Source organism: Labrus mixtus, chromosome 2 (assembly GCF_963584025.1).
Source record: "Labrus mixtus chromosome 2, fLabMix1.1, whole genome shotgun sequence".
Classification (NCBI taxonomy): domain Eukaryota; kingdom Metazoa; phylum Chordata; class Actinopteri; order Labriformes; family Labridae; genus Labrus; species Labrus mixtus.
This window is the reverse complement of record NC_083613.1, coordinates 32,212,550-32,240,424: the sequence shown is the minus strand read 5'-3', so window position 1 is coordinate 32,240,424 and position 27,875 is coordinate 32,212,550. Positions and strand designations below refer to the sequence as shown.

General features: G+C 43.2%; 2 protein-coding genes across 2 annotated transcripts in view; both read left to right on the top strand.

Annotated features, from left to right (window-relative positions):
- The first annotated feature begins 1,393 nt into the window (after positions 1-1,393).
- cfap52 (cilia and flagella associated protein 52) lies at positions 1,394-14,868 on the top strand. Its single transcript, XM_061027427.1, has 14 exons — positions 1,394-1,481; positions 2,550-2,749; positions 2,891-3,027; positions 3,152-3,280; positions 3,718-3,817; positions 4,055-4,171; positions 4,488-4,588; positions 4,718-4,888; positions 5,228-5,376; positions 5,900-6,045; positions 6,215-6,366; positions 7,916-8,018; positions 13,554-13,668; positions 14,682-14,868. The coding sequence occupies exons 1-14, from the start codon at positions 1,409-1,411 to the stop codon at positions 14,864-14,866; spliced, it is 1,878 nt and encodes a 625-aa protein (XP_060883410.1). The 5' UTR covers positions 1,394-1,408; the 3' UTR covers positions 14,867-14,868.
- Positions 14,869-17,306: 2,438 nt separating this feature from the next.
- Positions 17,307-27,875, top strand: part of usp43a (ubiquitin specific peptidase 43a) — a 123,201-nt gene continuing 112,632 nt past the window's right edge. Inside the window, exon 1 of the mRNA XM_061062651.1 lies at positions 17,307-18,197. Within this exon, the coding sequence (XP_060918634.1) occupies positions 17,571-18,197 (627 nt within the window). The 5' untranslated portion in view covers positions 17,307-17,570. The remainder of the gene's footprint in view (positions 18,198-27,875) is intronic.

Below are 27,875 nucleotides of genomic sequence, written 5' to 3'. Positions count from 1 at the left end.
GAATCAGTCTGTGAGTATTCAGGGAGAGAAAACGCGAAATGATGTTTTTATTGGCACGAGTGGTAACAATTTTTTTTGTACACGTTACTGTTACAATTCGTTACGGCCAAAACAAAATGATCAAAACAATCAACAAGAATATAACATAAATCATCTGACAACTATGTGATATCTTAATTTAAATACATAGCCTGTATACACACAAACATATGCAAACATACATCAAATATAGGGTAATTCCATTACAATCAATTAACCATAAAGTTAAATTAATAATAATAATAACAACAATAATAATGATGTATTTTCCCCCCCAAATCGTATAAAAGTTGTGAATCTGATAAATCATTATCACAGCTTTCTGATCATTCCTTAGACGGATGAATTGTGAATCTGGTGGGATGTTATGATTTTTATTAATAACACATTTTGTCCTCCCTTTTGTACCGGCAGTTATATTTATTAGTAGGCTCAATAACTCACAAAATAAAATCATCCTGGCCTTGGCAAGCATCAGTACTACACATATGGAAACACTGGTACAGTACAGCTGTGTCACCTGAAGGCGTTGTTTTTATTTATTTAATGATTTTATACCATGCATTGCATTTATGTTGTGTGTTTTTATACTGTGCTTTGTATTTTATGTCTTTTGTATTGTCTGATCTTGATCCTGAGTCTGTAATAAAGTTCTGATGGATTGATTGATTGATTGATTGACTGAAGCCAGATAGTCACGCATCCATAGCCTATCAACAACGATAACGTTAACCAGGAAGTGCTTGAGTGCTGACGTCAGCTCTCGTTAAAGCAGAAGCTAGCTTTATCAAATATGTAATGTTGTATAAAAAAGACAATACAACATTATTGTACTGTCTTTTTTATCCTACTACAATTTTAAACATTCTTCTCCTATGTATTAATTTTACTATCTTATTGCTTTTATGTGTCGTATTTTATTTTTTTCATTTTTATACATATTTTTTAATTCATATTGGTGTGCATTAGTCTCTCAATGATTTTATCAATGATTTTATAAACTACTTTTTTGTCAATAACTTGTAAAGCTCTTTGAACTGCAATTTAATTTGTCTAAAAGGCGCTATATAAATAAAGTTTGATTGATTGATGTTGTATTGTATGTGAAACGGTTTAATTAAAAACAACACTTGCTTGAAACCTATAATTTATAAGTGAACAACTGTTTGGCACGGAACATTTCCGACAGCGCATGAAGGCACCGTGGACAGTGTGGAACGGAAGTCCAGCTCGTTGCTAGGTAACGTGTGTTGTGTTGGTCAGACCTGAACAGAGGAATTACTTTAGCGTTCGTTTTTTTTATGGCAAAGTTATTTTTTTTTATGAAGGAAATAAGCTTCAGTTAGGAGTTAGAGTGTTTTTGTCCGTCATGACTTTTGAAACATCTAATGTGTCTGAACCGTGGCCTCAACTCCAGTTGGAGTCTGTTATTGGATTTAACGGTAAGTTTTTCACCGGGACTTTACGGAACTTCGTGTCTACTATTCAAATCTCAAGGAGTGGTTGCTAGGTAACAGGATAATTTGCACACATAGCCTAAATGAATGATTTTTACATTTGAAAATGACAGGGATATGGAGAAGGTAAGTGATAAGAAAGCTTTGCTGTGCTGAACCTTGAAACGCTCATCCTTCGGGGTGGCCAACTGGAGGCCCGCGGACCAAATGCGGCCCCCCGTATCAGTCAATGCGGCCTGTGAGTCAAAGTTAAATTGTAAACATGAAAATAACTAAATTTGCGATTAAATATTTCAAACAAAGTTGCCAATAAGAAGACACCGTGCTCAAGACCAAATGCAAGAGAACCATAGACTGTAAATATTAATGGACGAAGCCTGAATGAGTGACGTCACCCAGGCTCATCTGCAGCAGCCGCTGTGCTGGAAATCCTGTCTCAGCCTAATTTTCAGTCAACCTAACGACAGGCACAGGCGGGTTTTAAGCATCCTGACAAACTGCTACGCCGCACCCACCTGTCAATCAAGTCAGCTAAATGCCTAACTGTGGATAATAGTCTGACATCGTTCATAAAATCAAAACAGATGCGTTATAAAACATGCTAACTCCGCACAGAGAGGCTCCCATCCGACGTGGATTCAAACCAGGAACTTTCATGCTGTGAGACAACAGTGCTAACCACTGTACCACCGTGCAGCCCTGGATTAGATCATGTACAGGAGAAGGTTGTTATGTCTAATTTTAGATTATAAACTGTATCATAAACTTTCTTTCTCTTTTCAACATGTTAATCATCCCATGGTGTGTTGGTCTTTAGCTAGTATTTTGTACTGTTATCTATGAGTAACAGTTACTTATGCACATGGACCATCCATACCACTTTTTTAACCTGGCTATGTATTGTGGGCTCATGTTTTTTGTATGGGTGGGATATGTATGTATATATGTGTTGTGTTGTGTGTTTGTATGTATGCTGGCTGCTGGAACACCTAAATTTCCCTGCTGGGATGAATAAAGTATATCTTATCTTTATCTTTATCTTTGTTTCATTAGGTCATGTGATTTCTGGCCTCAGAGTCCACCCGGACAGAGAGCACCTGATCTATCCGCTGGGCAGCACAGTCATTCTGAAGAGAATCAAAGATGACAAGCAGGAATTTCTTCAAGGACACACAAACAATGTATCCTGCGTTTCAGTGTCCAGAAGCGGATCTTACATTGCCTCTGGACAACTCAACTTCATGGGCTTCAAGGTAACCAAAGTTATCATGCCTTATTGTTATTTTTTTTTAAGTATCCGTCTTATTTGCACGAGAAGTTTGGGATGGTGAAACAGATATTCCTCATTTATGTAGCCTGACATATTGACTAAACACAACAAATATTTTCCCAAGGCTCCGATTATAATCTGGGACTTTGCTCAGCGGAGAGAGTACACCCAGATGGTGCTCCACAATTCCAAAGTAGAAGCGCTGTCCTTCTCTCCACATGACAAATACCTGGTGTCCCTCGGAGGTCAGGATGACGGCAGGTAAGCCGAACGACACACTTTTCCGGCCAATTTAATTCCACTTTTACTTAATCAGAACAACAAGCTTTCAAAAACACAAAAAGTGTCGATAAGAGTTCAAAATGTGACTTTACTGTGTTTTCAGAATTGTGGTGTGGAACATCGAGACCAAGCAGGCCATCTGTGGGAGCCCAGCGTCAGCTCAGAGCGCTGGTCACTGCCTCACGGTGCACTTCTCAAACACTAATGACAATGTGTTTGTTTCTGCTGGGAGGTAAACGCGCCTCCTCTGCTTGTCTACAAAGTCACAAGATATCCAGTCATACATTGTAGTTGCCCCGCCCCCCTCCTCATCAGAATCAGAATCAGGTTTTATTGCTAAGTACATTTACATATACAAGGAATTTGACTTGGTGTATTGGTGCTAAACAATTAACAGGGAAATAAAGCAGAACTAGCAACAACTTAAATAATACAGTATAAGAAGCTATTACAATATATAAAATAGAATTAAAAATGTAAAATATAAAAAATAAAAATAAAAAACACAAAATCTACAAAAGGTGCAATGTAGGAGCTGTGTAGTGGATAGCTCATACATACCTACTGCCAAAGATGTGATATCTCTCTAGCTCCCTCTCGGTAATGACAACGCCATTTCTTATTGTTATTCAAAGAACATTTTGATATCGCTGCTCTCTCTTTGGACAGTGAGACATTGCGAGTCTGGGAGCTGGACGTTCATAACAGGAAAATCCGGCCCACAGAGTGTCAGACAGGCAAGCTAAGGAGGATTGTCAACTGTGTTGAGGTATGATACTATTTTAAATTCATGAGTTTTATGAATAGTTAGATTTACCAGAAGTCAATAAGCGGTACAGTACAGCATTGATGCATTAAGAGGACAAACACAGCTCAAAGAGGATGAACATTACGTGCAGATGTTCGTAAGTCCACCGTACAGTACAGACCCTCAATGTGTTCATTTTGGTCAATCCCAAAAAAAAATAACATGGCAATGTTAATACTGTTGTTGAAAACTCCACAGATTTCAGAGGATGACCAGTTCATTTACTGCGGCACCACCAGTGGAGACATCATGAAGATCAACCTGGAAAGGAGGCTCATGGCAGACTGTGGTCCGCTCAAAACCAAATACAGCCAGGTAGGTCGACATTTTGATTCTGTATAAAGTACTTCATCCTGTTTCTCTTCTTGTTTGTAGATATGTTTCCTTACTCGTAGGATCCAGAATCTGTTATTTATTAAATGTGGAAACTTTTGGCTTTTACTTCCTGGATCTATCTAAGACAAGACACCCCCAGTCTGTCCAGATTTTGTTCTGCTGTAATCAAAGAGAGCATCACATGTTCTCATTACATGCAAACTTTTTACAACTATATCTTTGAAATAATGTCTCTGCATCTCATATTTATGGTGTCTTATCTTAATACTCTGTAAACTTGCCTTCATGTCTGCAGGGTGTCAATGTCCTAAGGGCACTGAAGTCTGGAGACCTGCTGGTAGGCTCTGGATCAGGCACCTTCTCTCTGTGCTCCAAGACTAACTTCAAGACTCTAAAGTGAGCTTCACAACGCATTAAGAATACTCATATTTCTTATTACCTCTGCATCCAGGGTACACTATGATGCAGACATTAGTAACAGTCAGCGGTATTTCTGATGCTTTTTTTCCTCCTCTCCCACATTAGGCAAGTCCAGCTGGAAAAGGGGGTGACGTCCATCGCTCTGAGAGGAGAGGGCCAGCAGTTCTTTGCTGGGACGGAGGCCGGTCAGATTTACAGCTTCAGTTATGACGACTTTAAAGCCGAACTCATTTCCACCAGCCACACCAGTCCTGTTAATGAAGTGGCCATGTGTTTGTAAGTTACCGACTGTCTCAGCTGACTGCTTCAATACTAATCATCTCTTATAACGTCTGACTTCAGTACCCCATTGTTCTCCACTAGAGGGCGACATACACTTTCCTCCTCTTTACTTTCCTCCTGTATAAACTTAAACAGAACTGGTTTGACATATTTCCAACACAGAAGGCTTTTCCATTAAATCTAACTCTGTCATGTCATTTTGTGGATCCCTCGTTTGCCATGAAGTTTAAACTCCTGAAACTGAAAGCAAGTTATTCCTAAATAGATGACTTTAATACCACAGCTCTCTCTCTTTCTCTCTCTCTCTCTCTCTCTCTCCTTACCCTCTCGTAGTGGAACATCTGAATTATTTGCAACATGCTCCGCAGAGGACATCAGGGTGTGGCACATACACAAGCCCAAAGAGCTGCTGCGCATCACCGTACCCAACATGACCTGCAATGCTGTGGACTTCATGGTCGACGGACACAGCATCATCAGTGGTGGGAATCAGAGAAACCTGATAAGAAAAAAGACATTTCAGCTTCTTATATCCGTGTATCATTCCCTTATTTATTCTTCACCTGGGAATCCAACTTCTGAAAATTGAGAAACGATTCATTATTTCTTTATCCATTCATCATCGTGCTCCAGCGTAGTGCATCTACAACAGATCACACTAATAGGACAAATGAGATTTTAAGAAACAAATTCAGCCTGCGGCATGTTTTTTAATTTCTATTTTTGATCCAAGCATGTTAAAACATTTCTGGTATCAGATTAATACATAAATAACAAAATTCATTTTTGGGGGTAATTTTCTAGTTTTGGATTCTACATTAAATATTTAAAAAATGAACGATACACATATTTTTATTTTATAACTACAAAGAAGTTTACATTTTTGTTTCTCAGCTTGAGCTGTGTTTGGCTCAATATGTGTACATACTGTATGTGCTGTATGTTCTTTTTAGTGACACAAAAAAAACAACAACATATTCATCATTTATAATTTTTCTCTGCTAGCATGGAACGATGGTAAGATTCGTTTGTTTGCTCCGGAAAGTGGCCGCCTCATGATCCTCATTCCCAACGCGCACAGAATGGGCGTGACAGCAATCGCAGGCACCAGGAGCTGCAGGAGGATCGTCAGTGGAGGAGGAGAGGGGCGGGTCAGTGGACATAATCAATCTCTGATTTACAGTTTTTGAGAGCGAGGTGCAATGTTCAGACATATTATGAAAATACAAATCATTGAAACACCAAAATATGATTGTTCTAGTGTAAAACAGATTTCCTGTGCGTTGGTATGAGTGTGGGTTCACCTGTTGTTGTACGTAGGTGTGTGTTTGGGAGCTGCAGCCTCATGGCCATAAGCTGCTGGACACCATGAAAGAGCACAAAGCCACCGTCACATGTATCAAAATCAAGAGCAACGACAAAGTGTGTGTCACTGCCAGCGAGGACGGCTCCTGCGTCATCTGGGACATTGAGTAAGTAGTCCATATGCACACCCAAACACAGCAACACACACACACAGAACTCAGTCTGTATCCTCTCAGAGCCTTAATCCTAAAGCTGTTTACACACATTCACTCCGGAAGATTCTTAGAAAATTTTAGGACAGCCCGCTCCTGAAACCTTCCTGAGTTTCTTACTCTGATGTGTCCCTAAACGAGGGGTCATCAGTAGAGCACAAAAATCACACAACTCGCTCACGGGGGAATTTTCCTCAACATCTCCTTCTGCGTTCACACATCTGCTCATGATGGAAATGTTACTACACGGGTGCTGGCAGGGAAAAGTCAGGTTGGCAGCCGTTTTGCTTTTTCCCACATGCAACTCACCCACATAATCTGGACATTTCCAGGAGTTTTGTGCATGTGTGAAAACACCTTAATACAGGTGTTGCATGAACCTCCATTACGGGATCTCACATTAGTTTATGGAGTTAGAATGAAATCCCTTACACAAATGCAAAGCCTGAATTACTTATTTAAACTACAAGGTTAAAAAAAAAAAACATACTGTAGAAAAATCAGAATGATGCACATAGCTCCCAGAGAGAGAGAGGAAAGCCTAAGCTTTTCTTTGTGCCTGACTGGTACAGTAGGACTAATAAGAAATCCAGTTTGAGAAGAGCTTAGAGTCTTTTAATCCATGAGCGTCTTTAGAGAGGAGAGTAAACCATGTACAAACTGTTACGGTGGTCGTCCTTTTTTTGCTCTCTCTCTCCTCTCTCTTCAGTGAGTAAGTCTGTGCATTAGTGGCTTCCCGACTCTATTCATCAAGTGCAGTGTGGATTTACTTCTTTTGTGTTATTGCTCATAGTAGGAGTAAGAGCTTTTCTGAATGTAGATTGGCAACCTGTTTTATTGTGACTTTACAGAATGACTTGATTTAATTAATTTGGGTTATTAAGTCCAACAAGAAACCGCAACGACTCTCCCATGAAGTCTTAAAGGGGACATGTTATGAAAAATCCACAAAATGTGAAATAAACTCATCCAGTCCTTTGTTTGTGGTCTGCATAAGTCTTACAACACAGAGAAAAATGCTCTGTTTCAAATGTGCTCTCCTTGTGATGTCACAGTGGGATTCTGGTAAAAAAATAAAAAATAAAACCCTCCCCTGATATCTCCACCCATGGACTCCACCCCCAGCCTAGAACAAAACTTCAGCGGGGGTCCGCCATTTTTATTCTCTCTACAGAGGAGTGATGTCTACGGGGAAAACTCGGGGGGGGGGGGGGGGCCTCATTGCATTTAAAGAGACACACACACCAAAACAGAGCGTTCTGAGAGAGCTGGTTTATACAGGGTCACAAACCTCCTCTGGTGCTTGATTCATGTTATATTTTGACCAAAGCACAGCACAGATGTTTCATTTAGACCACAGGGGGACTGTTGGAAAAGGTGGAGAAGGGGGGATAATATGTCCTCTTTAAAGCACACGTCATTTTTTCACAGCTACACTGGTATAAATCATCTTTCTCTCTCCTCCTTTCTCTTCATTCTCGCTCTTCAATATTTCCTGCTGCAGGCGCTTCAAGAGTCTTCGTCTGTTGCTCGCCAACACCATGTTTCGTTCAGTGTGCTACCACCCCGAAGAATACCAGATCATCACCGGCGGCAGAGACGGACTGGTAGGTTTCTTTCACTCACAAAACTTTAAAGTTAATAACTTTCCTTATTATCCCGACCATTATATCTTATGACTGTGGTACTTGAACCGAGAGAATGTACAACCCTAGTTCAAAAAATTGGGATACTGTGAAGTACAAATAAACACAATATGATGATTTGGACAACATTAAAACTCCATATTTGATTGAAAAAAGCACAAAGACATGATGTCATTGGTTTTGGAAAATGACATGTCTTATTTGCATTAAATTCCAGCTCGCATTTAAAAAATAATTTTGGGATGTTGTCATGTTAACTAGAAGTGGAGGAAAAAATCGATACAGCAGAGTATCGCAATGTTTTGCGTGGCGATATTATATCATCTCATGACCCCCAAGTATCCATGTTTTTATTATATTAAAGGCACGGTTGCTAATTTTCAAAAACTGATTTTTTTGAAAGTAGCATTCCGTCAGTGCTCCATCTGCACCCACCCCCTCCCCTTTGTGCTCCCTGAAAAGCCACACCCCCTCACTTACATGCACGATCGCCGTTAGTCCAGAAGCAGACCTCAGCTTGTCGCTTTGAGTGTGGGCTCGTGCACACAACGGGTAGAGAACGAGCAGCGAGACCTTTTTCAGAGAACAGGAGTTATTAATTTCTGTCAGGACCTGAAGACGATTTCAACCAAAATCTTAAAAAGTGGATCTGGAGAAAATTACCAACCCTGCCTTTAATAGCAAATATGTTTTTGTTGCTGAAGGGGTTACACAATTAAATTTGAACAAGTTGCATCATTAAAAATTCATGTTCCAGTTCGATTAGACTGAAATCCTAACAGTTCAGATTATTTGGTGCATGCAGCCTTTTCCAGAGTTTTACTTTGATCACACCGTCGGTCTGTCTGTGGGCTCGACTCCCATCGTGTAGAAACAAAAAGACTGAAGTGAGATGAACAGACTGAGGATGTTTTTTTATTTGACAGAACAGTTCTTGATTTAATTTAATTTTGTGGACATAATTTGCAGGTAAAAAAATGCTTCATCCTAATGTATCGCAATTCTCATTCTGAAATCACAGTAATATCGTATCGTGAGGCCTCTGGTGATTCCCACCCCTCATGGTAAACACTCTGTTGCAACACTCTGTTGCATCACTTTCTGGGAACTGAGGGGACCACGTTCTGTCATTTTGAAAGTGAAATGTTTGACCATTCTCGCTTAATGTAGGATTTCAGCTGTTCAGATTCTTCTTTGTCTCATTTCATGTTTCATAATGCGCCAAACATTTTCAGCGGGTGACAAGTCAGACAGACAGTAATGACGGGAAAATCCCACAGGGTGCAAAGAGACTGGCACTCGATAGTCAACATAATCTAGATGTGTCATTATGCTGTTATTATTATTATTGTAATCTCCCCTCAGTGTGCAGGAGAGAAAGCGAACACTCGCACAGAGACACACACTTACATGTCCACTGATTCGTTTGAAAAGCTTGTAATTTGTTTTCTTTGCTCAACACAATGAAACCATCGTGCTAGTCACTGTGGGTGAATAAACACTCAGCCCTGTGAGTCTGTTATTCAGGAGTAATGTGATGAACTGGGCTGAACTTGTTTCCATGAGGTCAGAAGTTCAAAAGCGCAAGAATGAGTGGCTTGTTTGCTTGATTGTGCTCTTCATGCACACACCCCCTTGAACCGGGCCTACCCGCTAGACCCATGCTGTCTCCTCCGCTGCATGCTGAGCGCTAAGGACAAGTTGTGCTGATTAATGCAGCGCTGTGGATGTGCTGAGTGAGCCGAGGGAGAGAGAGAGAGAGAGAGAGAGAGAGAGAAGGAGGGATTCAGGAAAAATAGGGAGTGCTGTGGTGTTCGTGCCTTCCTGCGGATGTGCCTATACCACCCAAGTGCCAGCCAGATCCACCATCTGCTCATCCCAGGACACAGGCGCTCTGTCTGGGAGAACAAATACCGACACTCTGCTCTCTCTCTCTCTCTCTCTCTCTCTCTCTCTCCTCTCCTCTCCTCTTACTCACCCCTTCATCACATCCCAGCATGCTGCGAGGAGTAAATTCACAGCGAGCAAACCAACCGGATGAAAAGAAGAAGAGAAAACACAGACAAGGAGAGTGAAGGATGAGGCAGAGGCTGTAATAATGAGGAAGAGTGAGGAAGGTGATGCTTGTTGATGGTGCATTTAGTGGAGACTTTATGACGCTTACTGAAAGTGTGTCTTTTAAGAAGAGGCGACTGGTTTCATGTCCCACCACACTTTCTCTCCTGAGTGTTGCCAACACAACTTTGTTACTAAAAGTTTCACCCACGATTCCAATGTTTTTTCAGAAACCTCTTATCTGTATCTGTCTATAGCGAGAGTACATGCTCACCTTGACTGAGGCCAGCTGTCACTCACAGCTTCAGTGTCTGGACACGGTGACCGTCCAGAACAAAGTGGCTCAGAAGTGGGTCAAGTTCACCGACAACTTATGATGCCAACTTAAAGACAAAAGTTATCAATGCAGTATTTTATATACTGTATATACTATGGCCATCTAAGATCAATAAATTCTCTACCCTGCAGATACATACTCTGCAGGTGTAATCAGAGAGAGAGGGAGAGGGACAGAGTGATCTTTATTCTACATAAAAACCTAGAATGTACTCGTGGTTTTGAAAAGGACGTTCTGGCTGGAAGTCGTTTAACGCTAACTGCTGGCTTCACCAGAGTTACTGAGAAATTGGCTTCCATTGCTCGAGGCATATAACAGATGATGATGGTCAACGGGTTCTGAGATTGCAGAGGGAGAGACATCCGCTGTTAAGTTACTGCCTTTAGTTTGAAAGTCTAGATCCCAAATATAAGGCATATTGTTTCAGGTGTGTTTCAATGGAGAAAAAAAAGTCTTATATTCAAGCCAATAAAGGCAGGATTTGTATATCCTCCTTGGTGTGTCAGGGCCTTTATAGCTCAACAGTTTGCCTGACGTTTTGGACACAGGTAATTAATTTCCTGGTGGCCCATGTCGTGGCGGTAGGCCAGTTTCCAAGGCCGTGGTGGAGCGATCGCAGATGGTTGTAGACGACTCACACAGGTGGGAGTCTCTAATAAGCTGCTGAAACGAGATAAGGAAGAAGGGGAGAGAGGTTGTGACTTTGGCAGGGAGCACAAAAATGGAAGATGACGGGGCGAAAGGAGGAGTGTTTCAATCAGTTTGCTCCTGCCAAGGTGGAAAAAGATTCTACTTCCTGTCGGTTAACACAGCAGAGACACGGCTGACTCTGAGCTGAATTCATTTACATATGTTGCTCTGATTCGGTGCTGAGTTCAATGATTTCCAGACTTTGTTTTTTGGTGTTTCATAATGAATCATTCCCCCTCCTCTGGTTGTAGCTGCTGTGTTTTTCTAAAGTCTGCTTTGCAAAGTAATTTTGTGGAAATGATGTCAGCAAGCAAATCCATCTTAATAAGCCACTCTGTTTCACTCAGACTGTAGTTTCAAACACCCCCCCCCCCCCCCCATGGGCATGTTTCTTTCACTTGTAAGGGCCGGTGAGAATTTCTTTGCACTAAAACTATAAATACATGTTTGTTTGTTTTACAGCTGAGCCTTTTGTTCCTCTTTCATAACAGCATTTGATGTGTCTGTGTTAGATTACATTTTCCCTCCTTTAATGCTTCAGAGGCAGAATAATGAAAAAAACCTGTTTCAGAGGCTTTTTCTTAAACGTGATTATTCTTATCAGCCGGCTGTAGCGGGAACTCTTTTACAATTATCCAGCTTCTGTACTGCTGCACATGATCTGATCTAATTGAGGGAATTAGCAGAGTCAACCTTTGTAGGTTGTTTTGTCATTATGATGCACAACGACTCGCGACATGATGGCTCCCAAAGATATACTTATTTATTTACTGTGTGCATAAAAGAACACAACGTTTTGGAGGAGGACGGGCTCGAAATGTTGTGTTCTTTTTATGCACAAAGTAAATAAATAAGTACATCTTTCTGATTTTTTTCGACTCAGCACCTAAATTAGTGATTTGTGTGCGTTTGCTGACTTTTTCTGCAGTCGTAACATTAAAGTCATTTTCCTGTAGTTATGACATCTTTAAGTTTGGTGTTATTTCTGTTTAACACTTGATTGTTGTTGAAGCGAGCTCTGTTTAGTCTTTTAACGTTTTCTAAAGCATCCCAGGCTTTTTGAGCGTTCATCTGGACTGAGATCAGCACTGAGGTGTTAAACTCATACACACAGGATGACTCAGAAAGAAAACTGCTTTTTGATGATGAAATCCATCTGGCTCCTCGTTTACAGCACCCCGACTTTAAAAGACGCGATCGAGTTGGTCATATAAATAACAAGAAAGTCCTGTTGTTGGTGTTCAGGGCGCTGTGATGTTTCCGCTGGCGGCGCTACAAATAACTTCAACTAACAATTGGCTTTTTTTGTGAGACTCGATACTTTGACAGCCGTAAAGCTCGGGGGATGATTACATCTCATTTGGATCAGCAAAATCAGGTGTGTGAGAGAGAGGTTGATAGAATCAAAGCACAGATCTACTGATTCTCAAACAGAGTAAGAAAAGACAGACAGCAGCGAGGGGAGCTTGAGGTCATGTTACCAAAATAGGAAATAATAAGGTTTGATGATGTGAGAGAACAACAGCTGTGAGAGATGATGTCATCAGCATCATGTAATTTTATTTTTTATTTTTAAAGATTTATTTTTGGGCTTTTTGTGCCTTTAATGTAAAGATCGGACGGTGGATAGAGTCGGAAATCAGGGAGAGAGAGAGTGGGGAACGAGATGCGGTAAAGGAGCCACAGGCGGGATTCGAACCTGGGCCGCCTGCTTGGAAGACTACAGCCTCCATACATGGGCACACTATTATAAGCCAATATACTGTTCATACTAGGCATGTGTGTGATTAGCTGGTGAACTGCCTACATGTTGTCACCCTCCCCAGATGTCACCAGAATGAATAGTCATTTCAAAGCAAATCCAAATGTTGTGTGTAAGCTGTAACGCAGCTGCCCACCACTAGTGGGGGCTGTCGCTCTGGTTAATGGTTACTGCCATCATGCTCCACTACCTGGAGAGGAACCAGCCCAGTGGACAAACCTGTGTCAGGTTAAACTGATATATATAACCACCTGACCGGAGCAGTGCCTTACCGCAGTCAGCACAGGCAGGCAGAGGGTCGACCTGTAACAGCCTGTCCTGACAGAACGCACGGCGAGCGAGCGTCAGCGACAACATCAGCCGTTTCTTTCTCGAGCCGCCTAAAAACAAAGCGCCACACTTCAGTTTGCCCTCCTTCAAAATAAAAGCACTCGATGTCAAACTGAAATTCTCTAAAGCAAAGAATTTAATATTTAAGCATTTCCTATCTCTCCTCATAAAAGCAAAATGTCCCAAAACATGTCATGGGGTCATTCATGACGCTCATTTCTTTTGTTGCGATGCTTCAGTCTTGAATGCGTTCATATTTTCAGTGGCTTATGATTTACCGCAGCCACACTTTAGTTTTTTGTTTGTCCATTTCCCCCTTCAGATAACCTACTTTGATGTATGTGACGGCGAGACCATCAGAAACATCGCGGGCTCGCCGTCGGGGGCCGCCATCAATGCAATAGACATCTCCCAGGACGGCAGACACTTTGTGACAGGTATGCTCGATGACACACATCTGCTGCTGCTTTGCTGCTTTTAGTGATTTTCCTGTCAATATAATTCAGCCAGAAATGATGAAATCTATTTTACAACCTGAACTGTGAGAGTTCCTAATAACCTGAATGTGAGCGTGACAAAGATTGTTTATTTTTTAAATACTGTTCAGTGTTCAATTAGATTTTTTACTCAGCTTTTTCACACATGTGCAGAGGATCATTTTTATTTTATGTGTCATGCAGGTTATAAAGCTGCTTCATACTCTTTTCTACTTACCAGTATGTACATTCATTGAAGCTGTATTACATGTAGCGTTGATATTGACAAAAAAAATCCTTCTGAGTGTCTTTTTTCAATTGTTTTCAATGAGGAGAGAGCTTTTGTCTGAGCGCTCTGCTGTTTTTGTACGGCCTCTCTGAGCGCTTCCAGTTGAAAATCTCCCCGCCCCCAGCTGCTGACGTCACCGGCGCTCTTTTCCAAATGTATTATGATATTCCCTGAGTTTTTGGATCGTGTCTTGTGTACCCACATCCTCCTCGCTCCGTTTCTGATCAGGAAACAAACGATCTAAAATATAAAACAAAGAGTAAAGAAGTAACGGAGCAGTGTCAGTCACACAGCGGTCGTTGTCAACAGACTGTTGTCATGGAGACAGGATGGACGTGCAGCGTTTTTCTTCTCAGCGCACAAACACTTTATGCGAGCTCGCCCAAGCATGCATGAAGCGTTGACATTGATGTCGGTCTCAAATGCTTTGTCAGCATCCTTTTGCGTCATTCCTTGCCGCCTGAGACAACTCCCACTTCCTGTCCTACAGGACAAACCCGGTGTGAGGGACAAATATGAATAAGTAACTCCAAAAGAAACTTTCAGGAGTGCATGTGTGAAAACAGCTTCAGATGAGTTCGTTTCATCTCTCCAGAGCCTTTGTTTTCATCTGCAGCGCATCCCTCACCTCCAAACTCCTCTCAAGTCACTGACACATTCTTCTTCACCTTTTTTTTTGTGACAGGTGGAGATGAAAAGATCGTGAAGGTGTGGGACTTCATGGAAGGGGACGTGACCCACGTCGGGGTCGCTCACGGCGGCAGCGTCACCAGCGTCAAGCTCTGCTGCAACAACAGCACCCTGATCAGCACCAGCGCCGACGGAGCCATATTCAGATGGAGGTTCCCCCACCCTCCTTCTTCTTCTTAATGTAACACAACGAGTCCAGAAATCACCCTCAAACACACTCAAAGTATCCAAACTCCCGTCAGAATCCCTCCTCTTTTAAAAATGTTTTCATCAGAATTCAACAGTAGAACATTCAAACTGAAGACGAGATTCACACTCTGACTAAAATAAATAAATATAGTTTCATCAGGCAAAGCATATATACGATTTTTTTTTTCATTTTTCTTCAGAGAAAGAGGATTCATGTAAAAGTGAAGAGATTACACGTTTCTTAGCAGTGTAGTCTCTTAAGTGGAGATTCCCCTCAGGAGCTATATATAGGTGGGAATTCACAGAGCTTGGATTTTAAAATTACACTTCAAGGCAGCAGAAAGGTATGCTTCACATCAAAGTGCCCGCATTACGCTCCTTCACTTCACTTTTTATTTTTACAACAATAGGATTCATGTCATACTACAGGCTTTCTGAGGAGAGATAAAAAAAAACCCCACAAGAATATGTAAAGACAAGGCTGCATTTATACAGTACATTAAACCGGAACAGATATGATTCCCTCGCTGTGTAGAGACGAGGAGGAGACGAGGCCCGCTGTCAGCTAATTTATCAACAGCTACTCCCTGAAGGATTCTGGTTAAAGAGGGAGAGGTAGAGTAAAGCAGAAAGCCCTCCTCTCTGGCTGCTGCCTCTTATCTGAGTCCATTCTCCCCATTATTGTTCAAAATGGCTCTTCTAAATTATGAATTACCAACCCCCCCTCCTCTGCTTCTCCAGGAAAGTGGGATGGCAAAACCTGCAGCATAAAACTGAGCCAGAGAAAAAGAAAAAACACTGCATCATTATTTATTTAATTTGAGCTTTCATCCAACTTGCTTATGAGCAGGTGTAGGTCATTTCATGAACAACACATTCTGACACATCATTTCTTTGTTACACTAATGAACCGTGTGAGCATGCTTCTTAATAACGGAGTAAATAATAGAAACACTGGAGAGTGCACCAACTTATCTGTTTCAATAAATCAGCACATCTGGCCTGCTAAATTCAATCTGTAGTTCTGCTGAGCTGTGAAATTAAGCTGCAGATGATTAGAATGGGAATGTAGCCGAAAAAGATGCTGGATTCCCCCCCCCCGTTGTAAACCAAGAGGTGCTCTTAAAGTGTCTGGCTGAGTGGATCCCTCACATCCATTCTGAGCCTCCAGAAAGCTCCACAAAGTCTCGCACATGAACTCTACCTCAGTAGCAGCAGCAGCATGTCTGTGTGTCAGAGGGGCAAAGCAGAACTATTTATAAGAATCTGAACATGTGTCAGTAAATGCTGGTGTGTCATAGATGAGTTTAAACAGTAACACAGGGCCAAAGCAGAAAACTCCATGCTCCTGCTAATGTAGTGTTGCGGTGAAGACCACACTAACCAAGACCGAGACATACCCGAGACCAGAGTGCTCCGAGACCGAGTCAAGACCAAGACGATAAATATCACATAAAAATCATCAACTTGTGCGCAGGGGGGCGTGTCACTCACTTAGACCGTTACAATGGTGCGCAATGAATCTTGGGATATGTTGGATCGGCTGGATCCTTCGCTGGATGCAGCCCCTAAATTTGGACAAAGCCACAGACTGGTTCCCATCTGATACATGATTGGTCAGTACTAACTGACCAAAAAAACAAAAACCAGAACACTTTCAGTATGGATTCTGCATTTTTTTTTTAAGTGTGTGAACAGAGATTTTTGACACCTAGTCTTCAATGATGGAAAAACAAACATTGCTGCTCCCAGAGTCGACATCATAAAACTGTAATAATGGTGGAAAATTGATTGATTATAGCTTTTAACATGACACAATCTACCAGTGGAATTAGAGGCTAAGAGATTATAGTGGGCTATAGGGTCAGCGCATTGACCGACATTGCTGATTACACTTTTTTGGTAGTACTGAAGGTTGATACCATTGAATATTTAATTATTTTACTAACTGCACGGTCACTAGTACGGCCAGAAAGACTCCATGCTGTAACAGAACAATCAAGTAATATAATGCACCATTCAAAAGTTTCAGGGGTCGAGTTGTATTTTCATGAAAACATAATAAGTCCTGTTTTTGTGACGTCAGACAGGTGGTTGTGTAATTGTTCCTATAGGGGGCAGTTTAAGACACAACAACTTCCTTGTTCACTGTCCAATAATAAACGTGACTTGTTGAGTTGAGACTGAAAGTATTTTCCTGCTCCTTGTGTCAACCTTTGTGTTGTGATAAACTACTTATTATCTAATCCAGGTTAATGACATGCATGTCTGAGTGGGGGGGGGAGGGGGGCAGTAGACTGGATCCAAATAGAAAGTTGTCCATTGTAGCGCCGTAGACACTGGAGGCATGAAGGGAGGGAAGGAGGGAGGGAGTCAAAGCCCGGCAGCGCACGATCCACCGATGAGGAAGTGTAACTGTGATGTTGAGGGGAGGAGGGAAGCAGCTCATCTCTGTAGTTGCGAGAGAGCGCCTGACTGGTGACCATAGCGTACTGGGAATTGTAACCATGTCGAGGGAATGTTACCAGTGATCATGTGCCTTATTGGCACCGAGTCGGTGCCGTCTGAACAGTGAAGGTTTGTGGAGGGGAAAGAGAGAGAAAGAAGAGGAGGAGGAGGAGGAGGGGTAGACAGCCTGGCAGACAGGTGCGACTCCACTGCCTGTTTCAGATCCTCTCGCTCCTTTTTTCCAGACATGGATACCCGCAAGGAAAACAAGGTAAGGAAAGCCATGAAACCCAAAACGGCGAAGCGGAAAGGGAAGAAACACAAAACGGGGAGGTTCATCAGGAGGAAATCGCTGCGATCTTTTGGGAATTTCATGGGAAGGATCCTGAAAACTTTGGGCACTTTGGCTCACTTTGGCGACGCGGAGCCGCCGGACCCGGAGGACGACGACGGCGGCTTCGGGCGCAGCGCGTCGGACTGCCCGCAGGTGTACCGGGGGGAGGGCGCCGCGGTGAAGAAGAGCTCCACGGTGTCCTCCTCCCACGGCTCGGTGAAGGACAGGCTGTCGTGGTGCTACGGCGACAAGACCCCCGGGGTGCTGGGGCTCAAGAACCACGGGAACACCTGCTTCATGAACGCCGTGGTCCAGTGCCTCAGCAACACGGACCTGCTGGCGGAGTACCTCGGGCTGGAGCAGTACAAGTCGGATATAGTGAGCCAGCAGCACGGCAGCAGGAGGCTGAACGGGGGGGGGGAGGCTGTGAGGGGCGACGAGCGGCAGGCGAACCGGGGAGAGGTGACCGAGCAGCTGGCGTCGCTGGTTCGAGCGCTGTGGACGCTGGAGTACATCCCGCAGCTGTCTGTGGAGTTCAAGGTGAGGACACAGAGAGACCCGGGTGTTTTTTCACCCCTTAAGGTTGATGCTTAATTGTAATGTTGCATTGCTTGTATTGTATTTTAATTTGGTTGCATTTCTTGATGACTGAAGTTATTTAACTCAAAGTCCAGCTGCCATGTCCTTCAGCATTTTTTGTTCATTTTTGTCTCATCAACAAATGTCTCAACAGCCCATTTGAGCAACTTAGCAGCAATTGAAGGCTATTTGTTAAAGGTAGGACTATTTAATATCAAAGCAGTGGTTCTCAACTGGTGGGGTGGGGACCTAAATGTGGTACCCAGAATCATTTTCAGTGGGTCGAGAACATGTGAGTAAGAAGCCTTTTTGAATCACTTTTAAAGGATTTATTTTTTGGCTTTTTGCGCCTTTATTTGAGAGATAGGACAGTGGATAGATTTGGAAATCAGGGAGAGAGAGTGAGTGGGGAATGACATGCGGGAAAGGAGCCAGAAGGTAGGACTTGAGCCTGGGCCGCCCGCTTGGAGGACCACAGCTTCCACACATGGGGCGCGCACACTAACCACTGCGCCACCAGCGCCTCTTATGAGGCACTCTTAAAAACATGTTGGTTTTGTCACATGCTTGCGTACCATCTGAGATCCAAACTGCACTATTTTTTCATTCAATCAATCTGATTGGTTGAAAAAATATCACAAATCTGGGCCACGATTTCCATGAAGGAGTTGGTGGTGGGTCCTGAGGCTAGACCAGAACCAGTGTCTTAAAGCCGATAAAGCCCACTTGTCATGCCTTTGAGGAGCCTACAAAAAATGTGGCTACCTTTAAACTTTCTTGGTCACAATTATAATGACATAAAGTACTAGTTGAAAGTAAATGTTCAACTTAAAAACATCAATTTTACATTTAAAGCAGCAAGGTGTCGGCCTATAGGATATATAACGTATTTCCACCTGCGGGGCCCCAGACCCCCCAGGGGCCATGAAAACTCAAAGTGAAACCACTTAAAGCTCCTGTGATAAGAGTTTGTATCTGGTTATGAAACAAACCGGAAATACTACCAGTGCCTCTTTAAGACCTATAAAAGCAGAAATGGGCGGGTGTCAGGGTGGGTGTCAAACAAAGTGACACCTACCCAACAACGCGCTGAAGGAAAAAACATTTTCTTTTTTTCTTTTTACAATTTCTGCAGCAAATACTGAGTGATGCATTTGACTGTTTAAATGAATGCAGGATGAAATGTGTCCTCGAGGAGTGTCACAGTTGACTCAAATCAAAAGTTGAACACATGGAGCTTTAAATGAGGACAGTCACAGGTGTTTCACTCATAAGTTGCCACACATCACTAAGTTGTTGTGTTATTACCTGTAGTCCATCCTCCATGCCGTTGAGAGATGATCAGAAATGACTTCACAGGGGAGTAAAAGTCATAATGCCTTTACAACATTTTCATGTAGGGTCGACACATGACCACAACTTTAGAGAAACATAGACCAACTGCATCCTTTCTGTAAAAATCACAGTCATGTGTTTAGTTCACACCGGCAATTCACATATTGCCCCCTCAGATCCCCCGGGGGCCCTGAAACCACAGAGTTAAACCCAGTAAATTGGTTTGTGGTTATTCCATTAGCCTCCCTTTAACTCTGGGAATGTGCACTATGTGTAGAATAAAACAGAAAACCATGGGGGGGGGGGGGGGGGGGGGGGGGTTGGTTAGGGTATTTTAAATTAAATCACAAAATAATTGACACCCAGCAAACCTCTCTGAGTCTCCAGACAAAATAAAATAAATCTACTTTGAGTTGTCTGCTGCTGCTGTGGGTGCTGCACACAATGCCGACTCGGAGAAGACAGGGTGCATATTGCTCACTTGAGAGGGAGAGAGGGGGTCAATAGGGGCTCAAAGGGGGAAATTCATGCCCCGGGCCCCCCCTGTGGGCCACTCCAGCAATGCATAAAGAGAGTCCATTACCTTCAGGCCAGATTACTAGTACACATTCTTCTCCTGGAATTTCCCCAGCTACCAGCCCCGAATAGTTTATTTTCCTCAGCTTAAGTGTGAACTTGTCCTGCAGGCTGCCACCGCTCTATACACACAGAACAGCAGGCGTATGTCGAGAGCACTACAGGAGGATCTGTAGGCCGTATATAACCGACTATCACAGTCTGTATTGGCAAAACAAATATCTGAATGGACGCATGAGCACACGATTGAGTGCGGTTCAAGGGTCAACCTTGTGTGTGATTAAAGGCGTGCAGGTCATGTTCCAGTGTTTCACACCCTCCCACTTTGCTGCACAGCTATAACATTTTATTGTTTGTTAAGCTAGAGGTAGTGTGTGTGTGTGTGTGTGTGTGTGTGTGTGTGTGTGTGTGTGACTCACCTGCCCAACAGTTCAACCCTTCAGGTGGTTTGTCTGCATTCCCTGATTGTGGAGTGCTGAGGAGTCGAGCATTCCTTTCACAAGTCGTTTTCACACATGTACTCCTGAAAACATCTAGATCATTTCAGGAGGACTGCTCTGGAGATTCTCCTGACCTGGATGTTCACATATGCTCCTCAAAGCTGGAGACTATCCCTGTCATACGGAGGGGGGGGGGAGTCTCCTGAGGTAAGACGTGATGTAAAAAAACAACACGGAAATATCAGACGAAGCAACAGAGTCCGCTACACGACGCTATAATGAGAATATTTGTCTTTATATCAATGCTGTGTCTAGTCCAATGGAATCACAACTAAAGAGTGGAGAACAGCATACGCACTGTGCAGCAGTAACAGGATATAAAGGCCACTCCCCCCCTCCTATTGGCTAGAGGTGAATTCTCCGGAGAATATCCTGCTGTGTTCAGACATCAGCTCACTCGGAGTTGCTGCGGACAAAATACCAGGAGGTCTGTCAGGAGAAACTCAGGGTGAAGTCAGAGTGAAGAATTCGGCTGTTCACACATGCAGCTCCTCCTGGAAATATCAGGAGCTTTTCAGGAGATTTCTGCAAGTGTGAAAGGCTCTATTCCCAACCGCATATATTAGGAGTAGCATGCAAACTCCTCACAGAAAGGCTCCTCTCTGACCGGGACTCAAACCAGGAACCTCCTCGCTGTGAGCACTACCCACTGCACCACCATGCAGCCATTAATGTAGTCCTTAAAAAAACGTGGTATCAAAAGCGTATCAACTTTTACAACATTATTACTTAAACCATTCAAATCTTAAAATATCCCCAGACGTCCAAATGACACCGTCATGTGTTTGAAACATTAATGCATGTCCTCGTCGTGTCCATAGATCAACAAGTGGTGACTCACTTAAACACTGAAAGCTTTTTACGGTTGCACTCACTCATGACTGTTGTGATCCAGTGCTGCAGGCTCCCCCCCTCTTCCCCCCCTCTTTTCTACTGAGGGGGGCTCACTGAGTGATAACCACCCTGCTGCAACCAGCAGCCTGAGGGAGGTTGTAGGGCGAGGGGAGCCGTGCAACATGTGCACAAATCAAATCACACAATCACACAGACGCGGAGAGACAGGGAGAGTGGGGTGTCATTCATAATGGAGAAGGTGGATTTTCATGATAGTGACTTTGGGTGTATAGCCTCAACCAAACCCGCAAGTTAGCATGAATTAATAACCGTGTGTATTAGAGAGAGAGAGAGAGAGCGGCCTGTTCCAAAAGCTCGAGGGGAAAAGTAGTGATTAATGCAGATGAAGAGCTTGATGCTATTTTGATCTTAAAAAAAAAATAAGAAACAGTCATGGGGTTATGGATCATTCATGATTGTAAGATCTCAAGAGCACATTTTAGACTTCTGCAGCTTCACTAACTTTAGCCTCTGTAGACTCTGCACATAATTAATGTTTGTGATAGCAAAAAATCATGAAGGACGGCGAGACCTTGAAGGGTGTTTGATATGAATGAATGGTCTTAGAATGAGAAATCTGAAGTCCTGTTAAGTAAAAGGGTGTTTTTTAATTTTTTGGATCCCGGTTAAAGTGTTCAATAAGTGATGATGAGAGGGATCCCTCTTGACCTCTACACGGTTTATCTCTCGAGGATGCATTATACATCGGGGTAAACGATGGACTGTAGAAATAAGGACGCAGTCTCAGTGATGTCACCCATTCGTTTCCAAAGAGGCCCTAATGAAGCCAAATGATGGCTGTCACCATATTGGAAAAATCGTCTCAACCTAACTTTTGATCAACGTAGAAAGAAGCTAACAGCTCCAACACACTCACCTGTCAGTCAACTAAGCCCCGCCCCTAGTTTTGCTCAATAAAAAATGTATGAAATTAGCAATTTTTTTAATGTTTTAATACTTTATTGCAGGCTGTTTTACTACATTACAAGTTGTCATATTTCATCACATTTTGTTCATCCTGGCACATATTTATATATATTTTTTTAAACATACAAGAATATAAACAACTTAAATAAAATTAAAAAATAAGATTATGAAATTAGCTATTAATGCCAAATTCATTGTTTTGTACCACGCTGTAAACAAAACGGTGTCTGCTGCTTCTTGATCTTTTGCAGCCAGCCTCAAGTGGACACTTTAGGAACTGCAGTTTTTCGCACTTCCCCATTGGCTTCTTTTTCCGCTTTGGGTAAACTGCCTTATTAGTCAGCCATGGGGGATGACTGTTTAGCCATGATCGGTTCATGTTTGGCAACCCCCCCCCCCCCCCCCCCCCCCTCGCTCTTCTCCAGAAGGGTGCCTCACTTCCAAGTTTGGTTGTTCGGGGTTCCAAAAAAATCAATATGGCTGCTTGTCTCTTACTTTAAAGGTGACACATTTGTTAAAGAATGTTTTTCCGTCTCAGTGAATCTCACTCAGGCCTGTCAAATTAAAACCAGGGGCCCAGTACTGGAAGAAAGCACTGACTATGAGCCATTGAACTTAATGTCTTAATGTGCCCCCCCCCCCCCTGTGTTTACTTCCAGAATTCCCTCTTTACTCCATTTAGCGCTAAATCCTCTCATGATAGTCGGCTGCAGTTGTAAAAAAAAAAAGAAAAACACTCTCCTTTTCTTTCCTCGCGCCATCACATCGATGCAGTGATTTGTGTCTGTCTGCTCATCCTCCCATGAACCATGAAGCGTTTACTGCAGCATGTTCGCTCAGCCTGGAAGAGGAGGATGGCCCCCTGCTGAGACGCCTCCGATGGCAAGCACTCAGAGAGAGAGAGAGAGAGAGAGAGAGTGAGTAGGAGGGAGAGACATTTCTGGTAAACAAACCTTTCCTCCCCTCCTGTGAGCCTCATAAAAAAAAAACTCTTCTAGTCTGTAATCGGGACGAGGGATGACTTTGACAACGGGTCATTATTAGAGCCGCTAAAAGACCGGCACTGGCCCGAAAAGAAGTGGGAAAAAATAAACTTTTCTCTTAGATAAGGGCTCTCGCTGTACTTTTTGTAACTTTTCTTCAGTTTTTTTAGGTTTGGTATTAGGAGTGAGTAGGAGTCACAATGTCCCGACTGCAGACCAGAGTGACCTCAGTGTAGAGACAGCAGAGAGGGAGGTCAAGATTCAAAATGTTCAGCACGTCCTTTCAAGAAGTTCGACTTTGACGCTCCTGTGAGGAGCTTTTAGTTGGTTCTAAAACCGACTAGAAAGCAAGCGTGACCATCAGCTTGAATATTTCTAATTTCCTATATTGTCATTTTTTGCTTGAAAACTCCGCTGGACGGTTAGGTGTCAGACGTTTTGATACCACGGCAACACTAACAGTAGTCCTAAAGGCAGCACCACGTACTGGATCATTTCTTTTTTTTTTTTTTCAAGATTTCTTTTTGGGCTTTTTGTGCCTTTAAAGTCTTTAAATGTGATTTTTCACACTTAAATATAATATAAATCAAGTCTATCCTCTGAAAATAACTCTGTGAGTCATGACTGTCTACAATGGGTGTAACACCCGAGTCCCACTGTCTGTGATGTTTTCAGAGTTTTCAGAGTCCTATCTTCACTTTGTTTACATCGCCAGGACGGCCGGCTGACTCCTCCCCTCGAGTATAAAAGTTGTTTAATTGAGGGACTAGAGAAAAGAAGAATAACATACTGTACTCACTGCTTAACTGTGTTTCTAGATCATGCTCATTTCAGGTAAATTTACATGCAGTGTGAAGATACGAGCGTAATAAAGATCGCTAGCATTAGCATGCTAACACAACAATGCAGCGCGAGTTGTTTTGGTTTCATGCTGGTGCTCAAGGGCGACATCTGCTGGATCAAAAAAATCACATATAAAGACTTTAATGTAGAGACAGGACAGTGGATAGAGTCAGAAATCAGGAAGAGAGAGAGTGGGGATTGACATGCGGGAAAGGAGCCACAGGTGGGATTCAAACCCGGGCCGCCCACTTGGAGGACCAAGGCCTTCATACATGGGGCGCGTGCACTAACCATTGTGCCCCGTACTGGATTATTTCTTGTTTTTAATTTCCCATAAGGCCCTGACACAACCAAGGATATCGTCGCTCCAACTGTCGCCCTACTTTTCGTGGTGTGTCCAGCCCCGTCTGCCTTTTGTCGGCCGATTCAACGCGTTAAATCAGCGTTGGTTGGTGTCGGCGACAGTCTACATTAGATTGGATGTGTCCCATTTCTACCTAGATATTACATCACATTACTACAGCAAGGAAAGCGCCCTCACATCTAGCACATCTCTTCTAAAGTGTTAGAAACACAGCTGAGCTTATGAAAGAGTTTCTGTATTCAAAGGTCAGCTCTGTCAGGACGGCTTCGCTGCACATCTGATGATGATGAAATCTGGAGTTAATCGTTTCACTTCACTACAGTCCACAACACTTTTTTTTCTAAATCACGTTCCACTCCTGACTTAAAGGCTCTATAACAACACAGGCACTATACTTTTAGAAGTCAGAGGGATGAGGAGCGCCCGGCCCCTGGATTTATCTTTTTTTTTTACGCTTGACGTGATGCGGCTCCGCTCAGCCGGAGAAGGTGAAGCCCGGCGTGTTTTGAAGTAGTCCTGTTTGAGAGAGAGCAGGCGGTGTGTGACAGCCGAGCCGGACAGCCGGACTGATGGTCTGTTTGTCTTCTCTCGTCTCTGCTCTCCGTCTCTCATTCTCACTCTGAAGATATTTATACTGTCTGTGGAAACACACATACACACACACACACACACACACACACACACACACACCACCTGGACGTGGTGCTGAGTTTGCACGCTGGGACTGCCTCTTATTTCAGGTTGATGGCTGCAGTTTGTCAGTGAAGCAGATGGGGAAGACTTTTGTAGATTAAATGCATCGACAATTTTTTTTTTTTTTAACATGAATAAACATTTATAACACAAATAGTAATATGAAATGTTATTTACCAATCAAGGGGCAACGTCTGGTGTTGAAAAAATGAAAGCAATACAAAAGTGCAGAAATCTGTGTCTCAAGACCGCTTTCTGAAGGTCTCAGTGTCTGACTGGGGGGACTCCGGATTTTAAATCAAGACCACCACTGACAGGCTATTTCTCTACGTCATCACTGACAATAGAAGGAAAACTCCTCTTTCTAAAAGAACAAATCCCTTTAATTCATTTGTAGTTTGACTTTTATCCCCTTTGTTACATCCACAACCTCTGCAGTGTTGAGGTCTAAGTGAATGAGGATTTTTCATTGATATTTATGGGCTTGGTCTTGACTAGGTCTCGATCCCTAAATGTCTTGGTCTTGGAGTACTCTGGTCTCGGGGTATGTCTCGGTCTCGGTTAGAGTGGACTTGACTACAACACTAGCTTGTACAACACTTTTCTCGTCTTCTGACTACTCAAAGCACTTTCACACCGCAGGTCACACCTACACATTCACACACTGATGGTAGAGGTAAAGAGACCATCAGAAGTAACTAATCATATTTATACACATTCATACACTGCTGACAAAGCAGCGGGAGCAACTTGGGGGTTAAGTGTCTTGCTCAAGGACACATCGGACATGTAGCTTCAGGAGCTGCAGGATCGATCCCTCGACCTTCTGATTGGGAGAAAACTGACTCTACAAACTGAGCCACAGCCGCCCCAAAAATCCACGGCTGCTACGGATGAGCCTCCAAAGCAGTCTGTGGGATACCCCCCAAAAACTGACACTTAGGACACTTTATAAAAAAAGAAGGCCTACTTGAATAATCAGCAGTTTCTATGTCTCAGCTTTGAGAGTGAGCGAGGAAGTCTCCCTGCGTTAAACACCGCGCCTCACACTTATAAACACAACAGAACCAGACCGTCTTGCGAGCAGCGATGCAGAGCCACCATATGCTGTTTTGGAAGCAGCATGTGTTCTCACGACTCGGCGAGCGGGCACTCCATTATACCTACACGGCTGTGACAAGAGGCAATAAAGAAACACGAGGAGGAGAGTGTCTGTGTAAGCACTACAATATGAGAACATTTCCATCAGGTTTATTGTACCTGCTGTGATTTATGTTCCCCGGCGCTGTACGACGCGGCTGCAGGAAGCCGTGGGAATACATCAATCTTAAGTGAAGCAGGGCGGGCCGCTGCGATCGAAAAAGTCTGCCCTGACTTTTTCCTGCTTTATCTCAGTGGTGGGATGGCGAGTAAGCTAATGATAGCATGACAGATAGAGCCCGCTGAAGGTGTATTTACAGCTTCAGCTGAGAGTATCAATTCCTCACTTTCAGCCGAGCACAGGGAGCCCTTTCCCCCGCGCTGTAAACCATTCAGAGGCGATTATTCCCATCACATCTCATCCCTTCTTATTTTCTTCCTGATCGCCTGTAAATCCCACACCGGGGACCTCGGCAGACACGTAAAGTCTTTGTTCAGTCTTGACTTACTGCCGCCTTTATCAGCGCCTTTTCTGAGCTTCTCAGCCTTTGCGTAGGAAATTTTAGGTCCGATTCCAAGATTTCGGCTTTAGATTTATGATTAAAAAAAAAAATTAATCTGGAGGTGAAACCAGTGTGGATGAGTCAGGAGGTAGCAGCTTGGATTTGGACGGATGTTAGGAAGAGGAGGAAGAGGAAGGACAGGTGCAGCTCTCCATAAAAGAGGGGGCGAGTGTGCATGTGTTTCCAAAGAATAGGAAAGACTTCCTTTAAGAGGCAGAAACCTCGAGCTAAACCAGACTTTTCTTTTAAGATGTATATATCAGGCCGAGGTCAGACCTGAACCCAGAGCTGCTCCAACGAGGACCACAGCCTCCGTACATAGGGCGCGCAACACAACCGCGAGGCTATCCGGCGCCCCAAAACCAGACCAGATGGTGACTAGACTCTTCTCCTCTGTCGCCCCCCGGTGGTGGAATGAACTTCCAAACTCCATGTGATCTGCAGAGTCCCTCTGCACCTTTAAGAAAAAGCTAAAGACCCAGCTCTTTCATGAATACCTACTAACTTAATGATGATGGTCTCCATATTATTGATGATGATGATGGTAATGACGATGGTTTTTGTTTGATAACGACGACTTATAAGATGGTTTCTATACTGATTAGAGCTCTCAAGAACTGCCCTCAATGTTGTGCTTTGCCTCTGGTCACTTCCTGTCAGCACCTGTGTGTCCAATCAGACTCAAAGCTGATCGTTTGCTCTTACTGACATTGTTCCCTTTTTTCTAGATCCTTGCTTGTGTTGTACTTACTCTCTGATGTACGTCTGCTAAGTGAATTGTAGAATTGTTATCTCCAGCTTTCTACCCAAACGTTCAATAA